Raw genomic sequence first — 24,580 nt, forward strand, 5'->3', positions numbered from 1 at the left:
AACCTATGTAGTCTAGGGACTGGCTCAAAAACGGGGGGCAGAAGAGGTGCTCTTCTAACTATGGGGGTGATTTTGCTGCCCAAATGTTGTCCACAAAATACCTGGTGTTAGAGGGGGAATCCTCTTTCCTGCTCTCCAAAGAGTATCTTCAGCGCCTCGCTCTGGTACCGCTTCTCGGAAGGGCCACCTTCCCTTACCGGGTAGGCTGTCTGCTATGAGGGGCGGGGATGGTATGGGTTCCAACATCTCAGGCGCCGATCAGTTGGGCTCAATAGAAAACAGGTTCCGGTGTTTGGTTGCCACGGCCACCTCTTGTAACAATACAGCTGGCCTTGAAAGTAAGTCTCATGTCCATAGTGTTTGGCGTGGCTCAGGGTTTGTTGTTCAGGAAGAGAGTGGAAGTTGGCATAGGTGATTCACTCCCCCTGCTTCTTCTGCTTTAAACGAGAAGGTTTGAGCCCTGCACCTGGCCAAAAAAATCAGTGTGGTCAGTGAGGTTTCCAGATCTTTCATGTATAAGAGGGCTGCCTGTCCTCACAGCTATCCTGTACAGTGTAGCCTCCCAAGTGCTTAGTACAGTGCCCTGCACAAGGTGAGTGCTCGTGAAGTATTCCTGATTGATTGACCGTCTGATACTAAGTTGCTCCGTTTGGTCCCCTGCAGTCTCACCTTAACCTGGAAAATTGTGGCAAATGATATTGGGCTTCAAATAAGAAACATTGAAGATAAAACAAATCTAGCAAAAATGCATCCCTAAGAAGGTTCGGTTCAAAGGGTCCTGGGCATCTGGGTCATCTTTCTGAAGGTTTTGGGGGCGCGCAAAGACTTGTTCTATTAATAACATTTGTGATGTTTAAGTGCTTACTATGGGCCAAGCACTCTACTGAGTGCTGGGGTAGATACAAGATCATCAGGTCCCATATGGGGCTAACAGTCTGAGTGGGAGACTAGGTATTGAATCCCCATTTTTGCCAATGAGGGAAATAAGGCACAGAGAAGCGAAGTGACTTGGGCTCAGTATAGAAAGAATGGAATCTTAATTTTTAAAACAGCACTTTGCACTATTAGGCAACCTGGACCCTATCTCTAGCAGTTGGCCTTCCTCAGGACACTTGGCTCGGTTTGGTGCAACACTATCCCTGCCGCAATTGGCTAGTTCGAGTGTAGTAAGTGCCATTCTCCCTATTGGACTATTGCACTTCTTGTGGGCACTGGGCACTTCTCACCCCATAGTGAGTCAGGATTTTATCTGGGCTTTGCGTTTTTCTGGTGAACCTAAGTTGGGTGGGGTGAAGCTTTAGCCATTTGGCCATCTTTAGAAAGGATCCCTTCCTCCAGTTCTTCATCTAGTACATATACCCTGGCAAGAATAAGAGCTAACTCCCCACTTCATCAATTAGTATTCTACCCTTCAATCAGCAGTATTTATTGAGCGCTGACTGCTGAGCACTGTTCTACAGTACCTCCAAAGAGTAGAGTACAACCAAATTGGGAAACAGGTTTCCTGACAGCTCTTTGTGGAGCTGCCCTCTAACTTAGGCCCAATTGCCAGTGTTAATAATAAGAATAAGAATAGTAATGGTAATCGTTAAGCACTTAATACACACCTAGCACTGAAGTAGATTCAAGATGACCAGGTCAGTCCCCGTCCCACATGTGTCTTGTGGCGAAAGCACTGGGGACTCAGTGCATATCAATCAGTGGTGTTTATTGAGTGCTTAGTGTGTACTGAGCACTATACTGAGCACTTGGGAGAGCAAAACAAAAGAGAGCTAGCACCTCTCTAAGCCGAAGGCAGGACAGGCAACCCAGAATAGGGGTGAAGAGGGACTCACAATGGTGAAGGAAACACGGAGAGATGAGCAAAGCAGGAAAAGACCAGCACTTACCTCGGCTGCTGTTTCCTCGGCTTCTTCCGTAGCTGTCGGGCTGAGGGGCAACCTCAGTAACCTTCAAACCGTTGGCCACCCAGGAGCCACAGAAGGTTGGGGATGTCTACGGAGGTCCAGATCAAGCTCTCTTCTAGGTGCCGAGAATGAAGACCCAAGAAAGTGAACTTGCACTGGATTGAAGGAGGAGAAAACACAGGTAAACAAAGGATAATTCCATGAACGGTTGGGATTGGGTAATGGGATTTTTCTAGTTGTTAATCACATTTAAACATAACAATGGACTTGGTTATATATGGTAATTAAGAACAGCAGGCAGCTTTTCACCAATCACTCATGGGTATTTATTGAGCACTTTACTCCATGCACAGCACTGTGATAAGCACTTGGGACCATACAGTAGAATAGGCAGACAAAATTCCTGCTCTTCAGGAGTTTATAATCTAGCAAGGGATACAGACATAATAATAATAACTGTGATATTTAATACACTCTGTGTCTCAAGCACTGTTCTAAATGCTGGGGTAGATACAAGGTAATCATGTTAGTCTAAGTAGGAGGGGGAAGGGTCAATTAATCATAGTTATTGAGTGCTTACTCTGTGCAGAACACTGTATTAAGCACTTGGGCAAGTACACTATAACAAAGTTGGTAGACATTCTGTGCCCACGTCAAGCTCACAGTCTAGAGGAGGAGTCAGACATTATTATAAATTTACTATGGCTATGTTCACAAATGCTGTGGGGCTGAGAGAGAGGTAGATAAAGGGAGCAAATCAGGATGATGCAGAAAGGAGTGGAAGAGGAAAGGACAGCTTAGTCGGGAAGGCCTCTTGGAGGAGATGTGCCTTCAATAAGGCTTAAGGTGGGAAGAATAATTGTCGGATATGAAGAGGGAGGCCATTCCAGGCCAGATGCAGACTGAGTGAGAGGTCACAGTGAGACAGAGAAGCAGCATACCCTAGTGAACAGAGCACATGCCTTTGAGTCAAGAGGACTTGGGTTCTAATCCCAGCTCCACCATTTATCTGCTGTGTGACCTTGGGCAACTCATTTCACTTCTCTGTACCTCAGTTACCTCATCTGTAAAATGGGGATGAAGACTCTGAGCCCCATGTGGGACAGGGACTGTGTCCAACCTGATTAGGTTGTATCTACCCCAGCGCTTAGGACAGTGCCTGGCACATAGTAAGTGCTTAACAAATACCACTGATGTCTGTCCTCCCCTGCTATAGACTGTGAGCTTGTTGGGGGCAGGGAATGTGTCTGTTTCTTGTTGTACTCTCCCAAGTGCTTAGTACAGTGCTTTGCACATGGTAAGCACTCAATAAATACTATTGAATGAATAAATTAATGAAAATCAGGTCAGACGCAGTCCCTCTCACAGACTAAGCAGGAGGGAGAACAGATATTAAATCCCCACTTTACAGCTGAGGAAACAGAGGCACAGGGAAACAGAGGCACATGGTCACACAGCAGGTAAGTGGCTGGGTCGGATTTAGGACCCAAGTCCTTCCGATTCCCAGGTCCATGCACTTTCCACTAGACCATGCTGCATCTCCATTTAGTTCTTAATTTATTCCTAGAAGAAATCTGTTCAGATCAGGAACAGGATATCAAAACAGCACTTTGCATTGAGAAGATGAGACCTTAAAGGAACACTACCTAGGAGATTAGAGAGGTATTTAATGTGACTTGTGATAACATCCTTAGAAAAAAATCCCACTCAACCTCCTTCTCCCTCCCTTTCTCCTTCTCATGGACTCTCACTGGTTCCAAATGTCTCTAACCCTCAGTTTCTTCTTTACATTATAAGAAGCAGCATGACATAGTGGATAGATCACAGGCCTGGGAGTCAGAAGGTCATGGGTTCTAATCCCTGCTCTGCCATTGTCTGCTATATGACCTTGGGTTAGCCACCTCACTTCTCTGTGGTTCAGCTATCTCATCTATAAAATGGGGATCGAGAGTGTGAGCCCCATGTAGGACATGAACTATGTCCAACCCAAGTTGCTTGTATCCACCCCAGTGCTTAGTATAGTGCTTGGCACAGAGTAAATATTTGAATACCATAATTATGATTACATTTCCCCTTTATGGCTCTGGCATCGTGGTCTAACTGGAACCTAATTCCTACCAATGAGGGAAAGTGAATTTCACATTCCAGAGAGAGGTGCATGAACGTAATTCTTCTCCCTTGGCATTAACTGAAAGAGTTACTTCACTTCCCCTCAGTGAACAATTTACCATCTCCTCTTTCCTAGATTCAGATACAATATGACTTCATTTCACCATGAACTCCTTCCAGTCTATTCGGTATGTACTCTCAGGATCTCAGAAACACTTTTCTCTCCCAAAGATTAGCTTTGAGAAATCTCTTAGGAAGTCCTTTCGCTTGTGATCACATTGTCCAGCCAGAGTGACAGTGAGGCCCATGTGGAACACAGACTGTGACCAACCTGATGATCTTATATCTGCCCCAGTGCTTAATACAGTGCTTGGCACATAGTAAGCGTTTAAATACTTGTGCAAGTGTACACTGCAAGTATATGACCTAAACTGAGATTTCCTCATAAAAAGTGAGATACCTATAGAAGACTCCACACCAAAAACAAAAGCACTTTAGTTAAAAACAGTTTCTAGCTTACTTCAGCCTAGAGAAAAAACAGCTACCAAAAAAACACTGCAGAATCTGTTATCTGGGTTGTTTGTTTTTTTCCACTTTTAGTTCCAAACTTACCCTGGCTGGATGAAATAATGTTCGCCTAAGAAATCCTCAGCTTACTCTGCAGCTTTAAACCCATCTGGTTTTTGAAAAACTACCTCACAATACAGAGGGAATTCAGAGGATAAGAAGATTACCACATTTGTAAATAGCCTGGAAATCCAAATTCATTGCACTAAGTGACCAGAACAGGCCAAGCAGGTATTTTTCAGACATCTGGCACCTTTCTTCTCTGGTAAGGAGGGGGGAAAACCCAACTAGAGGCAGATCAGCTGATTGTGAAAAGAGCACAGGCCTGGGAGTCAGAGGACTAAGGTTCAAATTCTGCCACTCACCTGCTGTGTGTCCTTGGGCAAGTATTTAACTTCTCTGTGCCTCAATTTCCTCACCGGGATTCAATATTTGTTCTCCCTTTCCCCTAGACTGTTAACCCCCTCTGGAACAGGGACTGTATCCTATCTTGAACCTGCCCCAGAGCTTAAAACTCATCCCCTAGTAAGCACTTCTTAATAAAAATCACAGAGTTATTAACCAAAGGCTGTGAGGATCCTTAGGCTATATGGGTCTACTAGGGATGCAGCCTACTCATAAGATGACCATTTTGATCCTTTTTACCCCCAAAAATTGCTCATCTCGATGGTCATGAACATGCCTCAGTGGCAGTTTGACCTCATGACAAAAGTGGTCTCACATATGTCAAACTTTCCCTTAGCCTACCTTTCTCCCAGCAGCAAGTCCTCATCCCTGTAGTTCTCAGCCTGACAACTCCCCAGAAGAGTAGCAATCTACCACAACACTTTTAACTGGTTTCCATTTTCTCTTTCCATTTGGAGGTTGATTCATTAGGGGAAGAGCCAGAGCAGAGAGGTAAGTCATTAGCTTACAATGGGACTTCCCTGCATGTTCCGGGCTAATTTGCATCTACCCAAACCCATAGGGGTTTACGTGAAAACAGATCCAGCCCTCATCCTCCTCAGGGGATGAGGGAGAAGGGGTGTCAAACTGTTCCCCACAAGCATCCAGGACTGACAAAGGGACTATCTGGTTTGGGGTGGGGACCTGAAAACCAGCACTCCATCTCTCACAGACAAGGAGGAAGGGAGAAGAGTCAAAAGCCTCAATGTCTGTCCACTCAGGAATCTTTGCGTCTGGTGTCGGAGTCCCGGTTGTTGCCTGCCAAGATGAGTATCGAACCCCATCTTCCCCCAGAAAGGAAATGGCCGCCCAACCCCACTGGGCAAATCCTTAACGCTCCTAGAAGGTCAGTGTGATTTATCTGTGAACTTCAAATGTGGCATCTTGCTTGTGGTCCCCAACATACGCTCTAAAGACTGAGCGGGGCTGGGAAGTGGTCTTCCTGGAGAGATCTCACGCTTCACCAGCATAGCTGGCAGCATCAGAGCTCTCCTTCCTCCCACCCCAGAGCCAACCAGCCGCCTCTAGTGTCCTGTGCCATCCGGGGAGGTGGCAACGACATGGAGTCATCCCGCCTGCAGGATGAGGGTGAGGAGAGCTGCACCGCCTAATAGCCCACGGCAAGAGCAGGGGGCCGAGCACCTGCAGTCGAACCCTTCCCTCCCTGAAGAGACAGGGCCATCCAGGCCTTCTGGCAGGGAGCTGTTGACGGACACTCCGGGTGCATCGGTCACCGCCTCACCCCAGGTGCGGGACGACAGCAGCTGGGAGAGGAGAAAGAGGAACTTGCTCTCAGTGGTGGAGGAAGGAGCTTCTGTCAGGGCAGTGGCAGTGGAAGAGGAGGAGGAAGAGGTGAGGTTCAGTTCTGCGGGGTCGAGGCAGAAGCCCTCAGGGGACCGGGGGAAGTCCACTTGACTCAGGTCCAAGCCAGCCACCGAGGATGGGGAGGCGCAGGGGACGTCCCGGACCAGGCCGTAGCCCTCCATCCAATCCTTCAGCCACTCAAGGCGGCAGTCGCACGCCCAGGGGTTCCGGAAAAGGTACAGGCGGCCCAGGAAGTAGACCGGCTGGAAGACCAGCCAGGGCAGGGAGGTCAGGTGGTTGCCATTGAGGTGCAGGGTGACGAGGCCTGTAAGGTTCTCGAAGGCCCCTTCCTCGATGTGGCCGATGTGGTTCCGGTCCAGGTAGAGTACCTCAAGCTCCACCAGATCCCGGAACCAGGAGGTGGCCACGTGCCTCAGGTAGTTCCCGCCCAGGTTAAGCACCCTGAGCCGGCCAAGGCCCTGGAAGGCATGGGCCGGCAGTTGGGCCAGCAGGTTGTCATCGAGGCAGAGGTGGTCCAGGGCCCCACAGTCACGGAAGGCCCGGCCATGCAGGATGCTGATGCGGTTGCCCTGTAGGTTGAGAGAGCGCAGCCCGCGCAGGCCCTGCAGAGAGTTGGAGGCCACAGCCTCCAGCTGGTTCCTTGCCAGGTCCAGGCGAGTCAGGTTCTCCAGGCCCCGGAGGGCCCCGGGCAGGTAACGGAAGCGGTTCTGGAAGATGGAGAGCTCCCGCAGGGTGGGCAGGTCAACCAGAAGCCGGTCGGAGATGCCAAAGAGGTTGCAGTGGGCCAGGTCCAGTCGGGCGAGGTGGCCCAGGCCGGTGAAGGTGCGGGGGTGCAGGGAGCGGATGGAGGGGTTGTGGGCCAGCCTGAGCTCCGCCAGGTTGGGCAGCCCCCTGAAGGCCCCTGGGGTGATGAAGGAGAGGTTGTTGTGGCTCAGGGAGAGGCGGCGGAGGGAGGGCAGCGTCCCGAACGCCCGCTCGGCCAGGAAGCGGATGGCGTTCCTGTCCAGGATGAGGCCCGAGGCCTCAAAGGGCAACTCGGCCGGGACCTGAAGCAGCCTGGCCCCAGCACACAGCACGGAGCAGCCCCGCTCCCAGGGGCACGTGCAGCCCATGGGGCAGACCCGCGTGCATCCCCATGCCCCCCGAGCCAGAGGGAGCCACAGGGCAGCTGGCGGGGAGGCAGATGGATGACAAGAGGGCAGGGGCCACAAATGAAGGTGGGGAGAAGCCAGGAGCAAGAGGGAGAGAGAGAGAGACAAAACAGAACCAGTTAGCAATGAATCATAATATTTGTGGCATTTGTTAAGCACTCTAATAAGGAGCATGGCATATTGGATAGAGCATGGGCCTGGGAGTCAGAAGGTCATGGCTTCTAATCCCAGCTCCACTACTTGTCTGCTGTGTGACCCTAGGCAAGTCATTTCACTTCTCTGGGACTCAGTTACCTCATCTGTAGAATGGGAAGTAAGACTGTGAGCCCCATGTGGGACAGGCACTGTGTCCAACCCTATTTGCTTGTATCCACCCCAGCGCGTAGTACAGTGGCTGGCACATAGAAAGCGCTTAACAAATACCATAATTAATAATTATTTACGCACTGAGGTAGATTCCAGATCCTCAGGCCCAGCAGAGGGCTCTCAGTCTAGGAGGGAGGGAGAACAGGTATTGAATCCCTATTTTACAGACAAGAAAACTGAGGCCCCAACAAGTGGCTTGCTCAAGGTCCCCCAGCATGGTTCCTTCTCTTTAAACATTGCCCACATGTCATGCCGGGCACAGAGGCCCCGGCCTAAGGACACGACCTGCACAAGGAGGGGGGCTCGCCCTTGGAGTCAGAGGGGGAGCTGGGGCTTCTGCTTACCTTCACTACCTTCCCTAGGTTTAAGGATTGGGTGTTCTGACCTGTTACAGGCCATGGATGAAGTGAGGCAGTGGTCAGCGGGGACCCATGTCTGACTCCGGGACCCTACCTCATTGTCTCTCAGGGAGATGAAGGCTCTCTGCTTCAGGCCTTCAAACACTAGCCCAGCCCTGGCCCAGCCCCCAGCCCTTACTTTCACCACCCCCCGGGTGGGGGCAGAAGGTGATGGAGGGGGGACAGGTTCCCAGAAGTCTTGCGTTGGATGACCCCGGAGGGGGAGATAGCCCCTGTCCTCTCAGGGGGCACAGAGGTCAAGGCAGGAACACAGAAGCAGAGAGCAAAAACCTACTGCCTCCCTTCAAACCCAGGTCCTGCAGCAGAGCTATGGGCACTTGAAAATCATCAGTTCTGATTGGAGATTTTTAAAAGGATGAGAGGTAACATTATGATTCTTTTCCCTGAATGTGCCTCTCGAAATGGAAAAAAAAACAAACGGGAAATTAAAGACAGAAAACTACCCTTCCCCCAAACAAAGCTATGTCCAAGCTGGTCTTCACTGGCCTATGAAAGGCCAATTGATTTAGAAGTGGCTTTCAGATTTCAGAACAGGAAGAACACCTTCCCAGGGCCAACAGTGACCTCTAAGAACCAGCTTTCTTTAAAAGCCCAAACCTTCCCCAGGGAGGCTGTGGGCCGCAGCATTCCCAGGGTGGAAAGGGTTGCAGAGGAATAATAATAATAATAGTGGTATTTACTAAGTGCTTAGTATGTCAGGCACTGTACTAAGCATTGGGGTGGATACAAGCAAACTGAGCTCACAATCTTAATCCCCATTTTACAGATGAGGGAACTGAGACACAGAGAAGTGAAGTGATTTGCCTAAAGTCATACAGCAGATAAGTGGCAGGTGCAGGATTAGAATCTTCATCCTTCTGACTCCCAGGCCTGTGCTCTATCCATTAGGGCATGCTGCTTCTGGCTACCACTGGGTCTCTTTCGAGGAGGAAAAGTGATCTTTGATACTAATGATAAATTGTAGTATTGGTTAAAATTTCTGAGTTCCTTTGTGGGCAGGAATCATGTTTGCCAAATCTGCTGTATTCTCCCAAGTGCCTAGTTCAGTGATCTAGCCACAGTAAGCATTTAATAAATACCTCTGCTTGATTGATTCCCTGCAGCTGGCCAGATTTTTGTGGCTTAAGTGTATAATAATTGTGGTATCTGTTAAACACTTACTATGTGCCAAGCAGTGTACTAAGGGCTGGAGTAGATAATCAGGTCTAATCAGGACACAGTCCCTGTCCCCCCATGATGCTCACAGACTAATTAGGAGGGAAAACAGCTGTTGATTCCCTATTCTACAGATGAGGAAAAGGAGGCAAAAGGAAGTTGGGTTACCTTCCCAAGATCACATAGCAACCAAGTGACAGAGCTGGGATTAGAACCCAGGTCATCTGTCAGGCCTGTACTCTTTCCACTAAGCCACACTCGTTTTTCAGCAGTGTGTTGCTGAGTCTGTGGAGAGCAATGGGTCCTAACCCTTAGTTTCCCTGGGTGACCATCATCAACTGTCTGTTCTCCTTCCCCCTTAGACAGTAAACCCCATGGGGGATAGGAGCCCATTTTTAAATGGAACCCTCAGACCATTTTTAAAGGGTTTTCTCCAAGAAAAGGCAATGTGGGCTTCAGGAAGCTCCTACATATTTCCAAACAGAGGGACAATGCCTACAGCTGCTGTGTGGAGTTAAGCGGGGGTGGGAAAAGGCCCACCATGGCTTATTGTATAGTGTATAGCTTGGGAGTCAGAAGGACTTGGGTTCTAATGCCGACTCACCTCACGTCTGCTCTGTGACCTTGGGGATGTTACCTCATCTGTAAAATAGGGATAAGAGTGCGAGCCCCATGTGGGACAAGGACTGTGACCAAACTGATTAATTTATATCTCCCCCAGCATGTAGAACAATGCTTGCCACATAGTAAATGCTTAACAAATACCATAATTATTAATATTATTATTAATAAAGGCTGCTTGGTTACTCACCATTGAAGAGAGTGGCTAACATCCCCCTGCTGGTTCTGGTGTGTCTTCTCAGGACAGGCAGCCAGGAGTCAGAAACCTACATGAAACAAGACAATGCAGAAGGTCAAGTCTTTTTTCCACCTGCACCCTCCCATCCTACTCTGGGTATCACAGGAAATCAGGATCAAACGTCCCTATTGCCTCCAGAATTCTCTACCTTTTTGGCTCCTTCCCTTTCACTTTCCAATCACACAATCAAGCATATTTATTGAGCATTTACTGTATGCAGAGCACACACTTCCTAACTTGGGTTTGGGCTCTAAAAAAAATTAAATTAAAAAGTCGATCATCAGAAAAGTTGTCTGGCCATCTGGGGGCTCATTCCTATGTCCAAAACAACTGCCTCCTCTAAACAGTGGTATTCCCGGCCTTCCCAGAGGTGATGAAGGGGAAAGCTTTTCTTCACAAATGGAGAAGTTTGGCTGAGGTGTTGTTTACCGGTTTGTGCTGGGCTCCATCATAGCCTTCCATCAGCTGCAGGGTCCCATCCTTCTTCCTGCTGTACCAGAAGGTGAGGGAAGGAATGGGGACTGAGGCAGTGGTTAGGCTTTTTCCCGGAACAGCTCGGATTTAATGGCAGGGAAAGCTTCTGTCAGATCAGATTAGCAGGGATGGAACGCTAGGCCTGTTCTCTCTGAGGCTCCAAAGCAGAGGCGGGTTTTGCTGACAAATCAAACTGCTTTTGTTTTTTGTTCCATCACCCTCTGCCCTCGCCCCATCCTCTCTTCTATGTCCTTTCTCCTCCTCCCTACTCCACCCCCACCTTCTCCCCTCTAAAATGTTCACCCTGAAATTGGCTCTGGGCCACCACAATAGGAGTTGAAAACAAAACCACCACCCCTTGACGGATCCATCTATTGGCAGCGCACACTAGGTGAATTTAATTCTGTTTTCCAGCTTACACAAGCTTCCAATTTCATGTAATTGCACTAGCTGTGATGGACGATCTCTCTCCGGCAGAGCGAGACGCCCCCTCTGCACCTCAGCCAGGCAATGGGTCATAGACCGGAGGCAACTTTCTGCCCAGGCCATGCCCAGCCTTCAAAGGTATCAGCCCCTGGTGCTTCTGGACTGCTCATCTCTGCTGAATTCAGTGCTCTGCACACAGTAAGCGCTCAATAAATGCGATTGAATGAATGAATCCTTACCTCGTGGTGCTCTTTGACTGGGAGAGGGAGGGAAGGGAGGATGGGTGGGGGTCACAGTTCCACAAGCCTTCCCAGATCGTGGACTAGATTTGTCATAGCCCTGGCTGCAAGCCTTTCATTCTAATAGCCTGGCAGCTTGGACTACCAGCTGCCTGACATCTCTACTGGTGGGAGTGGGAAAGCTGTCGGGCAAGGAGGGAGTTTTCGCTCTCCTTCCTCTGCCAAGCACCCCCTCTCCACTTCCAAGAGAACAGGAAGTTGGACTCTGTGGTAGCAGTGGCCGGGTCCATAGCACAAATATCCCATCCCATCCCTCGTCCCCACAAATTGGTTTCAGGCAGTCAGCAACAGTGTCCCTAGAGAGTTGCCCTGCAGGAACTTTAATCCCCATTTTAGAGATGAGAAAACCGAGTCCTAGGGAAGTTAAATGTCTTGCCCAAAGTCATACCACAGGCAAGTGGCAGAGGCAGCATATGAACCCAGATCCTCTGACTCCCAGGCTCTTGCTCTTTCCACTGTGTACCCTAATTTCCTTAGATAGAGCTCCATTCAAAGGAAAAAGCTAGCCTTCCTGCCCCTTCAGTGACCTTCAATCTAACCCTGAGGTACAGCCAATTCATCCAGGCTTGGAAAACAAATTTTAGCCGAAACCAGTCTGCCACTTTTTATGAAAGGAAAAAATGCTGTGTAAGAAGGCAAGAAGAAATGTGGGCCACACACATTCTTCTTCAGCAGCAAACCCCTTCTCAAGCCTCTGCTCTCCCCACACACTCTCCCAAATACCTGCCACTTTTCCGAGCCCAGAAATTCAGACACCACAGCCACCTGCCCTCAGCGTGGCTCAGTGGAAAGAGCACGGGCTTGGGAGTCAGAGGTCATGGGTTCGAATCCTTGCTCCGCCACTTGTCAGCTGTGTGACTGCAGGCAAGTCACTTAACTTCTCTGTGCCTCAGTGACCTCATCTGCAAAATGGGGATTAAGACTGTGAGCCTCATGTGGGACAACCTGATTACCCTGTATCTACCCCAGGAATTGGAACAGTGTTCTGCACATAGTAAGCACTTAACAAATACCAACATATTATTATCATACTGCTAGGGATTTGTGGGGGCAAAGCAGGGCCCGGTTGTGCTGGTCAGCGGCTACCTGAGGAGTGGCCAGCAGAGGGCACTGAAGGAGCGTGACATGCCCAAGGCTCTCAATTCTGTCAAACCCTTGTCAGAAATGGGGGGAGGGGGAAAGGGAGATTTCCCTTGTGTGCACATTTGTGGAGCCTCTGCAAAGCATGTGGGGATATGATCGAGAAGGAGCTGCGTTTTGGGGTGGGTTTTTCTGTCCTCTTTAGCATTGTCCTGTAGAGGATCCTTTGATCGCCTTTTCGATGAGGCAAGCCTCCTTAGGCCCAACAGCCTAGCAGTTCTAATTTCCCAGCCAGGTTTTTCAGCAGAATTCGGTATGTGTCCTGGGCTGTCAGAAGCGAATTTGTCCCATCCGGGGCTGGAGTCCCAGACCCTGTACCTCTCCCCTCCAAAGCCCAGCAGAAGCATCTTGCTTCCTCCCACTGGGCCTCCATTTCATCATTCTGCTTTCTGCTCTATCTGGACTATCTGGTTCTTCCTGCAATTACTATGGCAACCAGCCTAGCCTTCCTCTCTCCCTCCCTCTTTCCTAGGCGCCTCAGGAAAGCAGAGACATCACGTCAGGATAAAAGGTGCTTCATACAGCTTGCTGTGCAAAAAAAAAAAGAAGGGTAGCTGCCTCCAACTTATTACTCCAACCTGGCTCTACCAACGTGATTAGCTTGTAACAATAATAATAATAATGGTATTTGTTAAGCGCTTAATATGTGCCAAGTTCTGGGGGTAGATACAAGGTAATCAGGTTGGACACAGTCCCTGTCCCATGTGGGGCTCACAGTCTTAATCCTCATTTTACAGATGAGGTAACTGAGACACAGAGAGTGAAATGATTTGCCCAAGGTCACACAGCGGACAAGCGGCAGAGCCGGGATTAGAACCCTCTCACTCTCAGAAGGTTCTATCCATTACGTGCTCTATCCATTACGGCATGCTGCTTCCCTTCTATCTACCCCGGCATTTAGAACAGTGCTTGACACATAGTGAGCGCCTGACAAAGACCTTAGGATACTGAATAATGTCAGCTGCAGTTGCCAAGGGCAGTTTGAGTTCTTGATCTTCTTGGATATCTTCAAAGCCACTATGTCATTAGCCCAATTTTTATAAGGCTCAGCCATTAAATAGCAACTGCTGCAAAACAGCTTTGGTGAATCACTGGTGAGGGACAGCCTTCTCTACTTATCTCTGCATTGTCTTTGACTCCTCCCTCTCTTTCATCCTTCATATTCCACCTGTCTGGAATATGTCAGGTCTGGGAGCCAGAAGGACCTGGGTTCTAATCCTAGCTCTGCCACTTGTTCGTTGTGTATCCTCGGGCAAATCACTTCACTTCTCCAGGCCTCAGTTACCTCATCTGTAAAATGGGGATTAAGACTGTGAGCCCCATGTGGGACAGGGGCTGTGTCCAACCCATTTATCTTGCATCTATCCCAGCACTTAGAACAGTGCTTGGCACCTAGTAAGAGCTTAACAAATAACATAATTATTATTATCCATCAGAAAAATAGCCCTTTCCTCTTCAGCCAAGCAACCACCACACTGATCCAGACCCCTGTCATATCCTGGCTTTACTACTGCATCAACCTTCTGACTAGTGACCCAGCTGCCAATCTCTTCCCCTCTCCTGCCTGCCCACTCCGCTGTCTGGATCATTTTCCTAAAATGTCTCTCCTCTCACAATCCTCACTCATCAAAAATCACACATAGTTGCCCATTCCTCTCTGAATCAAGCACTTACCTCCTCCTGGAGTTTCTTCCCCGATTGATTTCTAAACTCCTGGCCCCATTTCCCCCAGCTGCCATTTCGGGATTTCTACACACGCAATGTCCAGTAGTACTGACGAACATATCTTTATTCTCTCTCTTACTTCTGCCTATCAGTAAATTATTTTAGTGCATCTCCCCAAATAGACTGCAGACTCTTTGAGGGCCGGGATCATGTCTTTTAATTCTGCCATATGCTCCCAAGTGCTCTGCACTCAGAAACTCAGATTGATCCTGAGGCATCCATATTAAAAAGCGTATAAGTAGAAGTCAGGGCTAAGCCTACTTAACGTTCTCTGTGCAATGCTCAGCCTAAATGCTTTTTTTATGTTTAGATTACCAAATGGTAAATAGATTATCATCCCCATGTGAGACAGAGATTGGGTCCCATCTGTATATATTGTATCAACTCCGGCGCTTAGTACAGTGCTTGCCACATAGTAAGCGCTTAACAAATACCACAGGTTATCACATAGATCTTTTACTTAGATCACCACCTGATAATAATAATAATGGTACCTATTATGCCCTACTATGTACTGTGCACTGCACCAAGGAATAGGGTAGATAGAATAGTGATGGCATAAAGCCCTTCCTATCTCCCATAGGGTTCAGAGTCTGGGGGATTTTATCCCCATTTTACAGAAGATGAAACTGAGGCCCAAAGAAGTGACTTGTCCAAGGTCACACAGCAAGCAAGTGGCAGATCTGGGTTTAGAACCCAGATACCCTGTCTCTCAGGCCCATGCTCTCTCCATCAGGCCGCACTGCTTCTCCTGATAATAAACCAAGTGGGGTGCCACCTGCCAAGGTCCATTCCAGAGTGCAGATAATAATAATGTTGGTATTTGTTAAGCGCTTACTGTGTGCAGAACACTGTTTTAAGTACTGGGGTAGATACAGGGTAATCAGGTTGTCCCACATGAGGCTCACAGTCTTAATCCCCATTTTGCAGATGAGGTAACTGAGGCACAGAGAAGTTAAGTGACTTGCCCACAGTCACACAGTTGACAAGTGGCAGAGCCGGTATTCGAACTCATTACCTCTGACTCCCAAGCCCATGCTCTTTCCACTGAGCCACGCTGCTTCTCTTGATGCAGAAGGGTGTGGTGGTGGACTCTGGAGAGGAGCGGGCAGAGCCCACTCCAGCCCCTGCTGCAGATTGACGACCCCCTCAGACCCCACCCGCCTCTGCCCATCTGCTTCTAGGAGAGCAGAGCTTTAGGGAGCCCAGAGACCTAAGAACAGTTCCTCCTGCCACTGCCATCCTCAACCTGGGGGTTGTGTCTCTGCTGGGAATCCCTGGAGAAGCAGGGAAGGGGGAAAAAATAGCCTTTTTTATTTTTTCATGGTATTTCTTAAGTGCTTACTATGTGCCAGGCACTGTTCTAAGTGCTGGGGTAGATACAAGATAATCAAGATGGACACAGTTCCTGTCCCACATGGGGGACACAATCTTTATCCCCATTTAGAACAGTGCTTGGCACATAGTAAGTGCTTAACAAATACCATTATTATTATTTGACAGAGGTGGTAATAATAACGTTGGTATTTGTTAAGCGCTTACTATGTGCAGAGCACTGTTCTAAGCGCTGGGGTAGATACAGGGTAATCAGGTTGTCCCACATGAGGCTCACAGTCTTAATCCCCATTTTGCAGATGAGGTAACTGAGGCACAGAGAAGTTAAGTGACTTGCCCACAGTCACACAGTTGACAAGTGGCAGAGCCGGTATTCGAACTCATTACCTCTGACTCCCAAGCCCATGCTCTTTCCACTGAGCCACGCTGCTTCTCTTGATGCAGAAGGGTGTGGTGGTGGACTCTGGAGAGGAGCGGGCAGAGCCCACTCCAGCCCCTGCTGCAGATTGACGACCCCCTCAGACCCCACCCGCCTCTGCCCATCTGCTTCTAGGAGAGCAGAGCTTTAGGGAGCCCAGAGACCTAAGAACAGTTCCTCCTGCCACTGCCATCCTCAACCTGGGGGTTGTGTCTCTGCTGGGAATCCCTGGAGAAGCAGGGAAGGGGGAAAAAATAGCCTTTTTTATTTTTTCATGGTATTTCTTAAGTGCTTACTATGTGCCAGGCACTGTTCTAAGTGCTGGGGTAGATACAAGATAATCAAGATGGACACAGTTCCTGTCCCACATGGGGGACACAATCTTTATCCCCATTTAGAACAGTGCTTGGCACATAGTAAGTGCTTAACAAATACCATTATTATTATTTGACAGAGGTGGTAATAATAACGTTGGTATTTGTTAAGCGCTTACTATGTGCAGAGCACTGTTCTAAGCGCTGGGGTAGATACAGGGTAATCAGGTTGTCCCACATGAGGCTCACAGTCTTAATCCCCATTTTGCAGATGAGGTCACTGAGGCACAGAGAAGTTAAGTGACTTGCCCACAGTCACACAGCTGACAAGTGGCAGAGCCGGGATTCCAACGCATGACCTCTGACTCCCAAGCCCGTGCTCTTTCTCCTAAGCCACGCTGTGGTAACTGAGGCCCAAGGTCACCCAGCAGACGAATGGCGAAACCGGGATTAGAACCCGCCACCTCTGCTTCCAATTTTAGCCTTGACAAGCAGGATGGCGAGCGTGGCTGCAGGCCCTGGCTTGTTCTCCTCCCTGCTCCTCCTCCTCTATGGCTGCTCAACCACAAGGGCTAAGAAATCCTATTTTGCTAGAAGATGGAATTGAGAGTCTGTGTGTCTGGGTCCTACCCACAGGGTTGATTCATGACAAAGTGGTAGTTTTAGGTAGTAAGGTCCATAGTCGGTTTCTGGATCTTTAGTAGCTTGGCTTTCTGGACCACAGAGCCAAGACATACAAAAGGGAATTCAGTAAGCAAGTGTAAACTATGAGCATTTGTTGTTATTTGTTAAAGAAAAAAACCTTACACAGCAAAGGGAGATTATGAAGATTCATTCTTCACCTTCCTGGGAAGGGGTGGGTAGCGAGGGAGAATCCTGACCCATAGAGTGGGAGATTTAATGAGCACCTAGAAAGTACTTCCTCAAATGAGAGGTGCCAGAGAAGCGAAAACTATCCTTAATAGAGTGTAATTATCATGTTAACTATTCACATGGGCACACCCAACGTTTTCAGGCAGATTTTTAAAACTTGTAATTCATGGCGATGAGATCGCAACCACAAAATTACCATTTGAATGTTGGGGAAAAAAAGTGGCAGGGGGCAAGGGAGGCAAAATACTAATCCCTCCTATTCAGACTTTTGAAAGCTAAATATATAAAAAGGAAGCTTTGCTGTGGGAAAACTGTCCAAGGAGGAGATTGATTCATTGATTCTTCCAGTGCTCTACGAAGACTGGAAAAGGTTGGTACCCTGCCTGAGAATGGGAAGGGATGTATATACTCTCCCAAGTGCTTAGAATAGTGCTCTGCACAGAGTAAGCATCCAATAAATACCATTGATTGGTTGAGAGGCAGAAAGACATGATGGTCCTACTTTCAGTGCCTTGCTCTCCTGGATCTCCCCTTCCCTCCTACCTGGAACTCCCTCTCCATTCACATCTGACAGGCCACCACTCTTCTCACCTTCAAAGCCCTATCAAGATCACATCTCCTCCAAGAAGCCTTCTCTGATTAGTCTCTCAACTGCCCTTCTCCCCCACGGCCCCGGCCAACACACACCTTATTTTCCCTCCTTACTGCATCACATTTGCACTTGAATCCTCACTCCCTGAACATTTTGTTACTTCCCCCACAACACACATATCCTGATTCTCAGTTGCTTCCTCCTACCTGTAATTACTCTCTGTTTCCGCTAGACTGTACGCTCCTTGAAGCCAGGGATTTTGTCTAACTCTGTTGTGCTCTGCCAAGTGCTTAGAACAGTGGTCTGCACTAAGTACTCAATAAATACTATTGATGTTGGCCTGTTCTGGATTCCCCACCTTCCTGCCTGCTAAGGATGTGCAGTAAGGCACAAAGTCAGCTTGCTGCTTCTACTACTATCTTTCTTTGATAGCTTGACACAAGATGGAATAATCAAAGGCATTTATTGAGCACTTACTGTGTACTGTACTAGGTGCTTGGGAATGTACAATACATTTGGTAAACATATTCCACTCCATCCTTTCTAGTCTCTCTTGGGTTCTTCCTATGCCTCCTTCCACCTAACTGGAAGAATGGTCCCTCAAAGCTCTGTTCTATGTCCCCTTCTCTTCTCCTTTGACACCCACTCTTTCTGGGAATCTCATCCACTCCTGGATTCAACTGCCACCTCTACATAGCTAATTCTCAAATCTACCTCACTAGTCTCTCAACCCCTTTCTTTCTCTACAATCTCACATTTCTTCCAGGACATCTCTACCTGACTCGATCAAATCAAGCAATCGGTCAGTGGTATTTACTGAAGGCCTTGAAGCAGCATGGCCTAGTGGAAAGAGTACAAGTTTGGGAGTCAGAGGACCTCGGTTTTAATCCCAGCTCTGCTACTTGTCTGCTGTGTGACCTTGGCTAAGTTGCTTAACTTTTCAGGGCCTCAGTTACCTCATCTGTAAAATAGGGATTAAGATTGTTAGCCCCATGTGGGACATGGACTGTATCTACCACAGTGCTTAGCATAGACCCTGACACTTAATAACAATAATAATAATAATTGTGGCATTTATTAAGCACTTACTATGTGCCAGGCACTGTACTAAGTGCTGTGGGGGGAATACAAGCAAATCGGATGGGACACAGGCCCTGTCCCACATCGGGCTCACAATCTTATTCCCCATTTAAAGATGAGGGAACTGAGGCCCAGAGAAGTGAGACGACTTGCCCAAAATCATACAGCAGATAAGTGGCGGAGCTGGAATTAGAACCCATGACCTTCTGACTCCCAGACCCGTACTCTATCCATTAGGCCAAGCTCGCACCTAGACCAGATGCCTCTGCTTGGCTGAACGCATCTGAGAGGGGCTCAGAGGACATGCTTGCTCTAAGGACACATGGGTCGGCAATGACCTAAGCTGTTAACCCTTTAACAAGAGTTGGGAAATTATATACCCACCCCCGCAGTCATGAAAGGGGATGAGAAAGCATCCTCCTCCCGTCTCCTCAGGACAATGCACTGAAGTGAAGTTGTCCCAGGCTTTCGAAATCTCAACTTCGGAGACATGCCCAGGCAGGCACGTGCCCGGCAGACATGGCTAATTAGTGCCTCAGGGCCAGAGCTAGGTGCTGGCACACTCATCCCGGATCAACCAGTTCCCAGTCTGGGAGATGGCGGTTTCCATAGGAACATGGGCCCCCACGACCTCGGGTGAGGCCCAGGGCAGGAAGGCATCGGGAGGTCGGACCGTGGGGCAGGGAAGACCAGGATGAAGTGCTCTTGCCCTGTATTTCAAGCACCTTCGCGGCCCTGCTTCTCCTCCTTCTGGCTCAAATCTCCATATCTATCTCTATCTCTCTCGCTCTGTCATAGATGTTTCTCGCACAACAGCCTGACCCACAGATCACAGAGCACTTCTGCTTTATCCACACATCTCCCCACACCTCAAAACCCTCCGGAGGCTGTCCATCCCTCCCTGCGTCAAGCAGAGACTCCTCCCCATCAGCTTCAAGGCTTCTCCATCAGCTCTTCCCTCCTACCTAATGTAGCTCCTCTCTCACTCCAACCCAACCTACAAGCTTCACCTGTTTTACACCAACCTACTCACTGTGCCTCAATCTCATCTCTCGCATCATGGAACCCCTTGCTCACCTCTTCCCCCTTGCCTGGAAGTCCCTTGCCATCCAGCAGACCACCACTCTCCCCATCTTCAAAGGCCTACTGAAATCACACCTTTTCCAGAAAGCGTTCCCTTATTACTCTCTTGTCTCCCCACCCTTACTTCTTCAACCATGCACTTGAGTCCCCACCCTTTGAAACACTTAGGCATTCACTCACCCCCACACCTTCTAAGTACATATTTTTAAACTCAGTTGCTTCCTGTGGGCAAGGAGCATGTTTACCAGCTGTATTGTACTGTACTCTCCCAAGTGCCTAGTAAGCTCTCAAAAATACCACTGATTGATTGATATATTTGGAAGAAAGGTAGGGTAGAAAAAGGTCATTTAATGAGACCTCAAACTAAGCCTTATTCGTTGTGATAGGTCTGATTAAAATAATCCACCCTCCAGAGATACCAACATACTGTGGTCTTTATTTTTTTAAATGTATTCCTTGTTCACAAATATACACACATACAAAAAAAAAAGACCTAGAAAAATAGATACCATAGATACAGTACTCACTTTAAGTATTCCAAAACTAAAATAAAAAAAGCAGCAAGACAGCATAGCCAGCAGCTGGGCAGATCGGTCAAAATAACCAATGGAGCTGTCATCTCCATCCCAGAGGATCTGGGATTAGAATTTAGATGTCCTGCCTCCCAGGCCTGAGCTCTTTCCACTAGGCCACAAAGCTACAAGCAAGTAGAGAATAGAGGGCGAACACACCCAGGCAGTGTAGGGAGAGCACGCCTCAAGTAACATAGCTCTGTTTACCTTTCTTCTGTCTCAGAATGAATCTCCACTTGCCTGCTGCGTGATTTGAGGCAAGTCACTTCATTTCTTTGCGCCTGTTTCTTCCATCTGTAAAATGGGTATTAAACCCCTATTCTCCCTCCCTCCCTCTAAGCCTTTGAGCCCCATGTAGGATAGGGACCATGTCCAACCTGATTACCTTGTATCTACCCCAGTACTTCACATGGTAAGCATGTAAAAAATACAATTATTATTCTTTTTTAAACTTAGACCCCTGGAGGGAAAAAAAAACACTTTGCAGACAGCAGGAAGCATTTTGCTTCTCCAGGAATAAAACCTTCCAACATGCCCCCCCTCCCCCCAAGTCTTCTTTCTGTTTCCCTAAAGTGCCCTTGGCCTCTGCATTACATTACATGAGTCACACATTGTTACTTTTACAGAGAATTCCAGTTTGTAAATTCACCAGGCAGAGGGGCGTCGGCAGGGAGTGAGGGTGGGGATGATTCCCGGGTGAATTCCTTACTCCTCCTCCCCACTGGATCAATCCAATACCCGCTTTCAACCCCAGGTTGACTGGGTTGGTTTGCTTTTTTTTCCCCCAGTGTTGTGTTATTTCATAATTGAAAATTAGCACAGCATGATCACATTCAGTAATTGAAAAATGGTGGAAAAATAAATGCAAGACTTTCTCCATGTGACCAAAATAACTTGACTGAAAAGAAGCAGGGAGGCCTAGTGGGCAGAGCACAGGACTAGGAATCGGAAGAACCTGGGTTATAATCCAGACTCCATTTGCCTGCTGTGTGACCTTAGATAAGTCACTTCACTTCTCTGTGCCTCAGGTCCCTCATCTGTAAAGTAAAAGTGCTTACTTTTAAGAAGACAACACGGAAGTGAGATGAGATGTATCAACTGGAGTATGATATATGAGTCAGGAATTAATTTTTCCTTTCTGTGCTCATCAAACCTTTAGCACGGGCCTGGAAGTCAGAAGGACCAGGAGTCCAAACCTGAATAAGGGCTCAATAAATACCATGGATTGACTGAAATGGATCTCCGAAGCACATTAGCCTGCAACTTGTCCAGGTGGGAGGAGAGGAGGGAGAGGGGAAAGACATGTATTATCTTCCCCATTTTGCAGCAAAGGTCAGGGAGGTCACAAGGTTGTGACGAGGCAAAGACTCCCCTCATCACCGCCTCCCCCCCGCGGCCCCCCCCCCCCCCCCGTGCAACCCGAGTACCAGACCACACTGATCCATCCACCCAGACCAGATCTAAGCATCCTCAGCCCTTCAAGTGCTCCATCCCCCATCCTCAGTACTTAATAACAATAGCGATGGTATTTGTTATGCACTTACTATGTGCAAGCACTGTTCTAAGCACTGATCCCTCTAGACTGTAAATTTATTGTTGGGCAGAGAATGTGTCTACCAACTCTGTTATACTGCATATTGCACTCTCCCAAGTTCTTGGAACAGTGTTCTGTGCACAGTAAGCACTCGATAAATTCAGTTGATTAATCCTGAGAACTTGCCCTCCACCCACTCAGGAGTCCACAGAGGGGCAGGGAAAGTGTCTAATTCACACCTGTGAATTCTTGCCCAGCGTTTAGTATGGTGCTCTGCATCTGACAAATGCTTAATAAATGCTATTCACTCCACTAGGGAAAATGCACCACAGGGAAAAAAGTGGCCAGGACGGGAAAGCAGGTGGTTGAGAGAGGGGAAGAAAATTTAAGATCTAAGTCCTCGTCCCCTTCTGGGTAAATTGTGCAGTGCTGCTACAGGATCCCGGGACCTGCCCTGGCAGGAGGCTGGGTGGCTGGGGGACTGGGGAGAAGGGAGTTAGTCAATCATATTTATTGTGCATTGTGTACAGAGCACTGTATTAAGGGCTTGGGAGAGTCCAGTAGATCAATAGAACAGATACATTTCCTGCTCACAATGGGCTTTCAGTCTACACAGGGAGACAGACATTAGTATAAAGAAATAAAATTATAACTATGTACATAAGGGCTGTGGGCTGGGGGTGTGGGGGGTGGTGCATAAAGGGAAGGAGTCAGGGCGATGCAGAAGGGAATGGGAGAAGAGGAAAGGAGGGTTTAGTCAGGGAAGGCCTCTGGAGGAGATGTGCCTTCCATAAGACTTTGAAGTGGGGCCAGGGGAGAGTAATTGTCAGACATGAAGAGGAAGGGCATTCCAGGACAGAGGCAGGACATGGGCAAGAGGTGAGTGTCAAGGTAAGCAAGATTGAGGTGCAGTGAGAAGGCTAGCATTAGAGGTGCAAAGTGTGTGGGTTAGCAATGTAGCACAATGGACAGGAAACAGGACTGGGAGGCAGGAGACCTGGGTTCTAATCCCACTAAACTCAACACTCCTTGACAGCTGGGATCGTGTCTACTAACTCTACTGTTCTCTCCCAAGCACTTAGTACAGTGCTCTACAAACAGTAGGTGCTCAGTTAATACCAGTGATTGACTAAATTGATTATCCCTGTCACTACCACTTATCGGCCTTGTGATCATGGGCAAGTCACAACTTCCCAGGGTCTCAGTTTCCTCATCTGTAAAACGGGGGTTTAGATGCCTGTATTTTCTTCCCCTTAGACTATGAGCCCCATGTGGGGTAGGGACTGTATTTGATCCATTATTCTGTAAATATTCCAATGCTGTTTAGAGGCAGTTGACACATAGAAAGCACTAAATATTATTATTATTATTATTAGGGGTGGTGAAGGGGAAAAAGTAGGGTGGGGTTGTGAGGGGTGACAAGGAGAAAGACCTGGGGACAAAGACCTGGGAATGAGCCAAAATACCCCATTCATTCAATCATATTTATTAAGCGCTTAATGACTGCAAAGCACTGTACTAAGCACTTGGGAGAATACGCTATAGTAATAAACAGATACAATCTCTGCCCACAAGGAGCTCACACCCTTACAGTTCTTACAGTCCCCTAGTAGGAAAAGGAAAAAAAAAATCAGAGCAGATGTGGGAGCTGACCCTTTTTAAAAAAAACAACCTAGCCAAAATCATAATAATAATAATGTTGGTATTTGTTAAGTGCTTACTATGTGCAGAGCACTGTTCTAAGTGCTGGGGTAGACACAGGGGAATCAGGTTGTCCCACGTGGGGCTCACAGTCTTCATCCCCATTTTACAGATGAGGGAACTGAGGCACAGAGAAGTTAAGTGACTTGCCCACAGTCACACAGCTGACAAGTGGCAGAGCTGGGATTCGAACTCATAGTAATAACCCAGAATCCCACTAAAATCACTCCAAACAAGAAGAACAAGAAACATCAAATGGTGTGGAAACAGACTAGAGTTGGCAACTGATAATGCAACCTCCAATTAACACAACACCCCCTTTCGGCCCTAGTTCATGGCTCAGGGACAAGGAATTTCGCCACTTCCTCACTGCCCTCCCTTCCACCTGTCCGTGTGTCCATCTGTGGATCTCCTGGGTGCCAGGGCCTTGGCTGGCAGGTTGGATTTCTTTCCTTGCCCGTTGGGCTGCCCCCCGCCTTCTTCTACCCCTCCATGAATGACTCATGACTGCACATATTTCAAGTCTGGGGCCAGTGGGAGCGAATGTCCCCAGTTCACCTGGGAGGGGCAGCCCACGCTCAGTCTAAACTCGCCTCCTGGACGGGACCGATAGAAACTCCACGGCTGCCAAGAGGGAAGGACTTCGGTGGCTTTGGAGCTGGTTAGCCTGGAAACTGAGCACTACCCTGAGGAAGAGGAAAAAGGGCTCTT

General features: G+C 48.2%; 2 protein-coding genes across 3 annotated transcripts in view; both read right to left on the reverse strand.

Moving 5' to 3' along the window:
• LOC103170217 overlaps positions 1–24,580 on the reverse strand; it is a 49,102-nt gene that overhangs the window by 13,089 nt on the left and 11,433 nt on the right. The window contains exons 2-4 of one of the 2 annotated variants that reach the window (XM_039914627.1): positions 10,256–10,331; positions 1,890–2,062; positions 102–466 (exon numbers count right to left, since the gene is read on the reverse strand). In XM_039914627.1, the coding sequence (XP_039770561.1) occupies positions 102–246 (145 nt within the window). In that variant the 5' untranslated portion in view covers positions 247–466; positions 1,890–2,062; positions 10,256–10,331. Of the gene's footprint in view, positions 1–101; positions 467–1,889; positions 2,179–10,255; positions 10,332–24,580 lie in introns of those variants that run through there. The other variant, XM_039914628.1, reaches the window with a different exon arrangement.
• On the reverse strand, positions 5,074–7,516 carry NYX (nyctalopin). The gene has a single exon (XM_039914626.1). The coding sequence runs from the start codon at positions 7,463–7,465 to the stop codon at positions 6,095–6,097; it is 1,371 nt and encodes a 456-aa protein (XP_039770560.1). The 5' UTR covers positions 7,466–7,516; the 3' UTR covers positions 5,074–6,094.

The sequence above is a fragment of the Ornithorhynchus anatinus genome, chromosome 18 (assembly GCF_004115215.2).
Source record: "Ornithorhynchus anatinus isolate Pmale09 chromosome 18, mOrnAna1.pri.v4, whole genome shotgun sequence".
NCBI lineage: Eukaryota > Metazoa > Chordata > Mammalia > Monotremata > Ornithorhynchidae > Ornithorhynchus > Ornithorhynchus anatinus.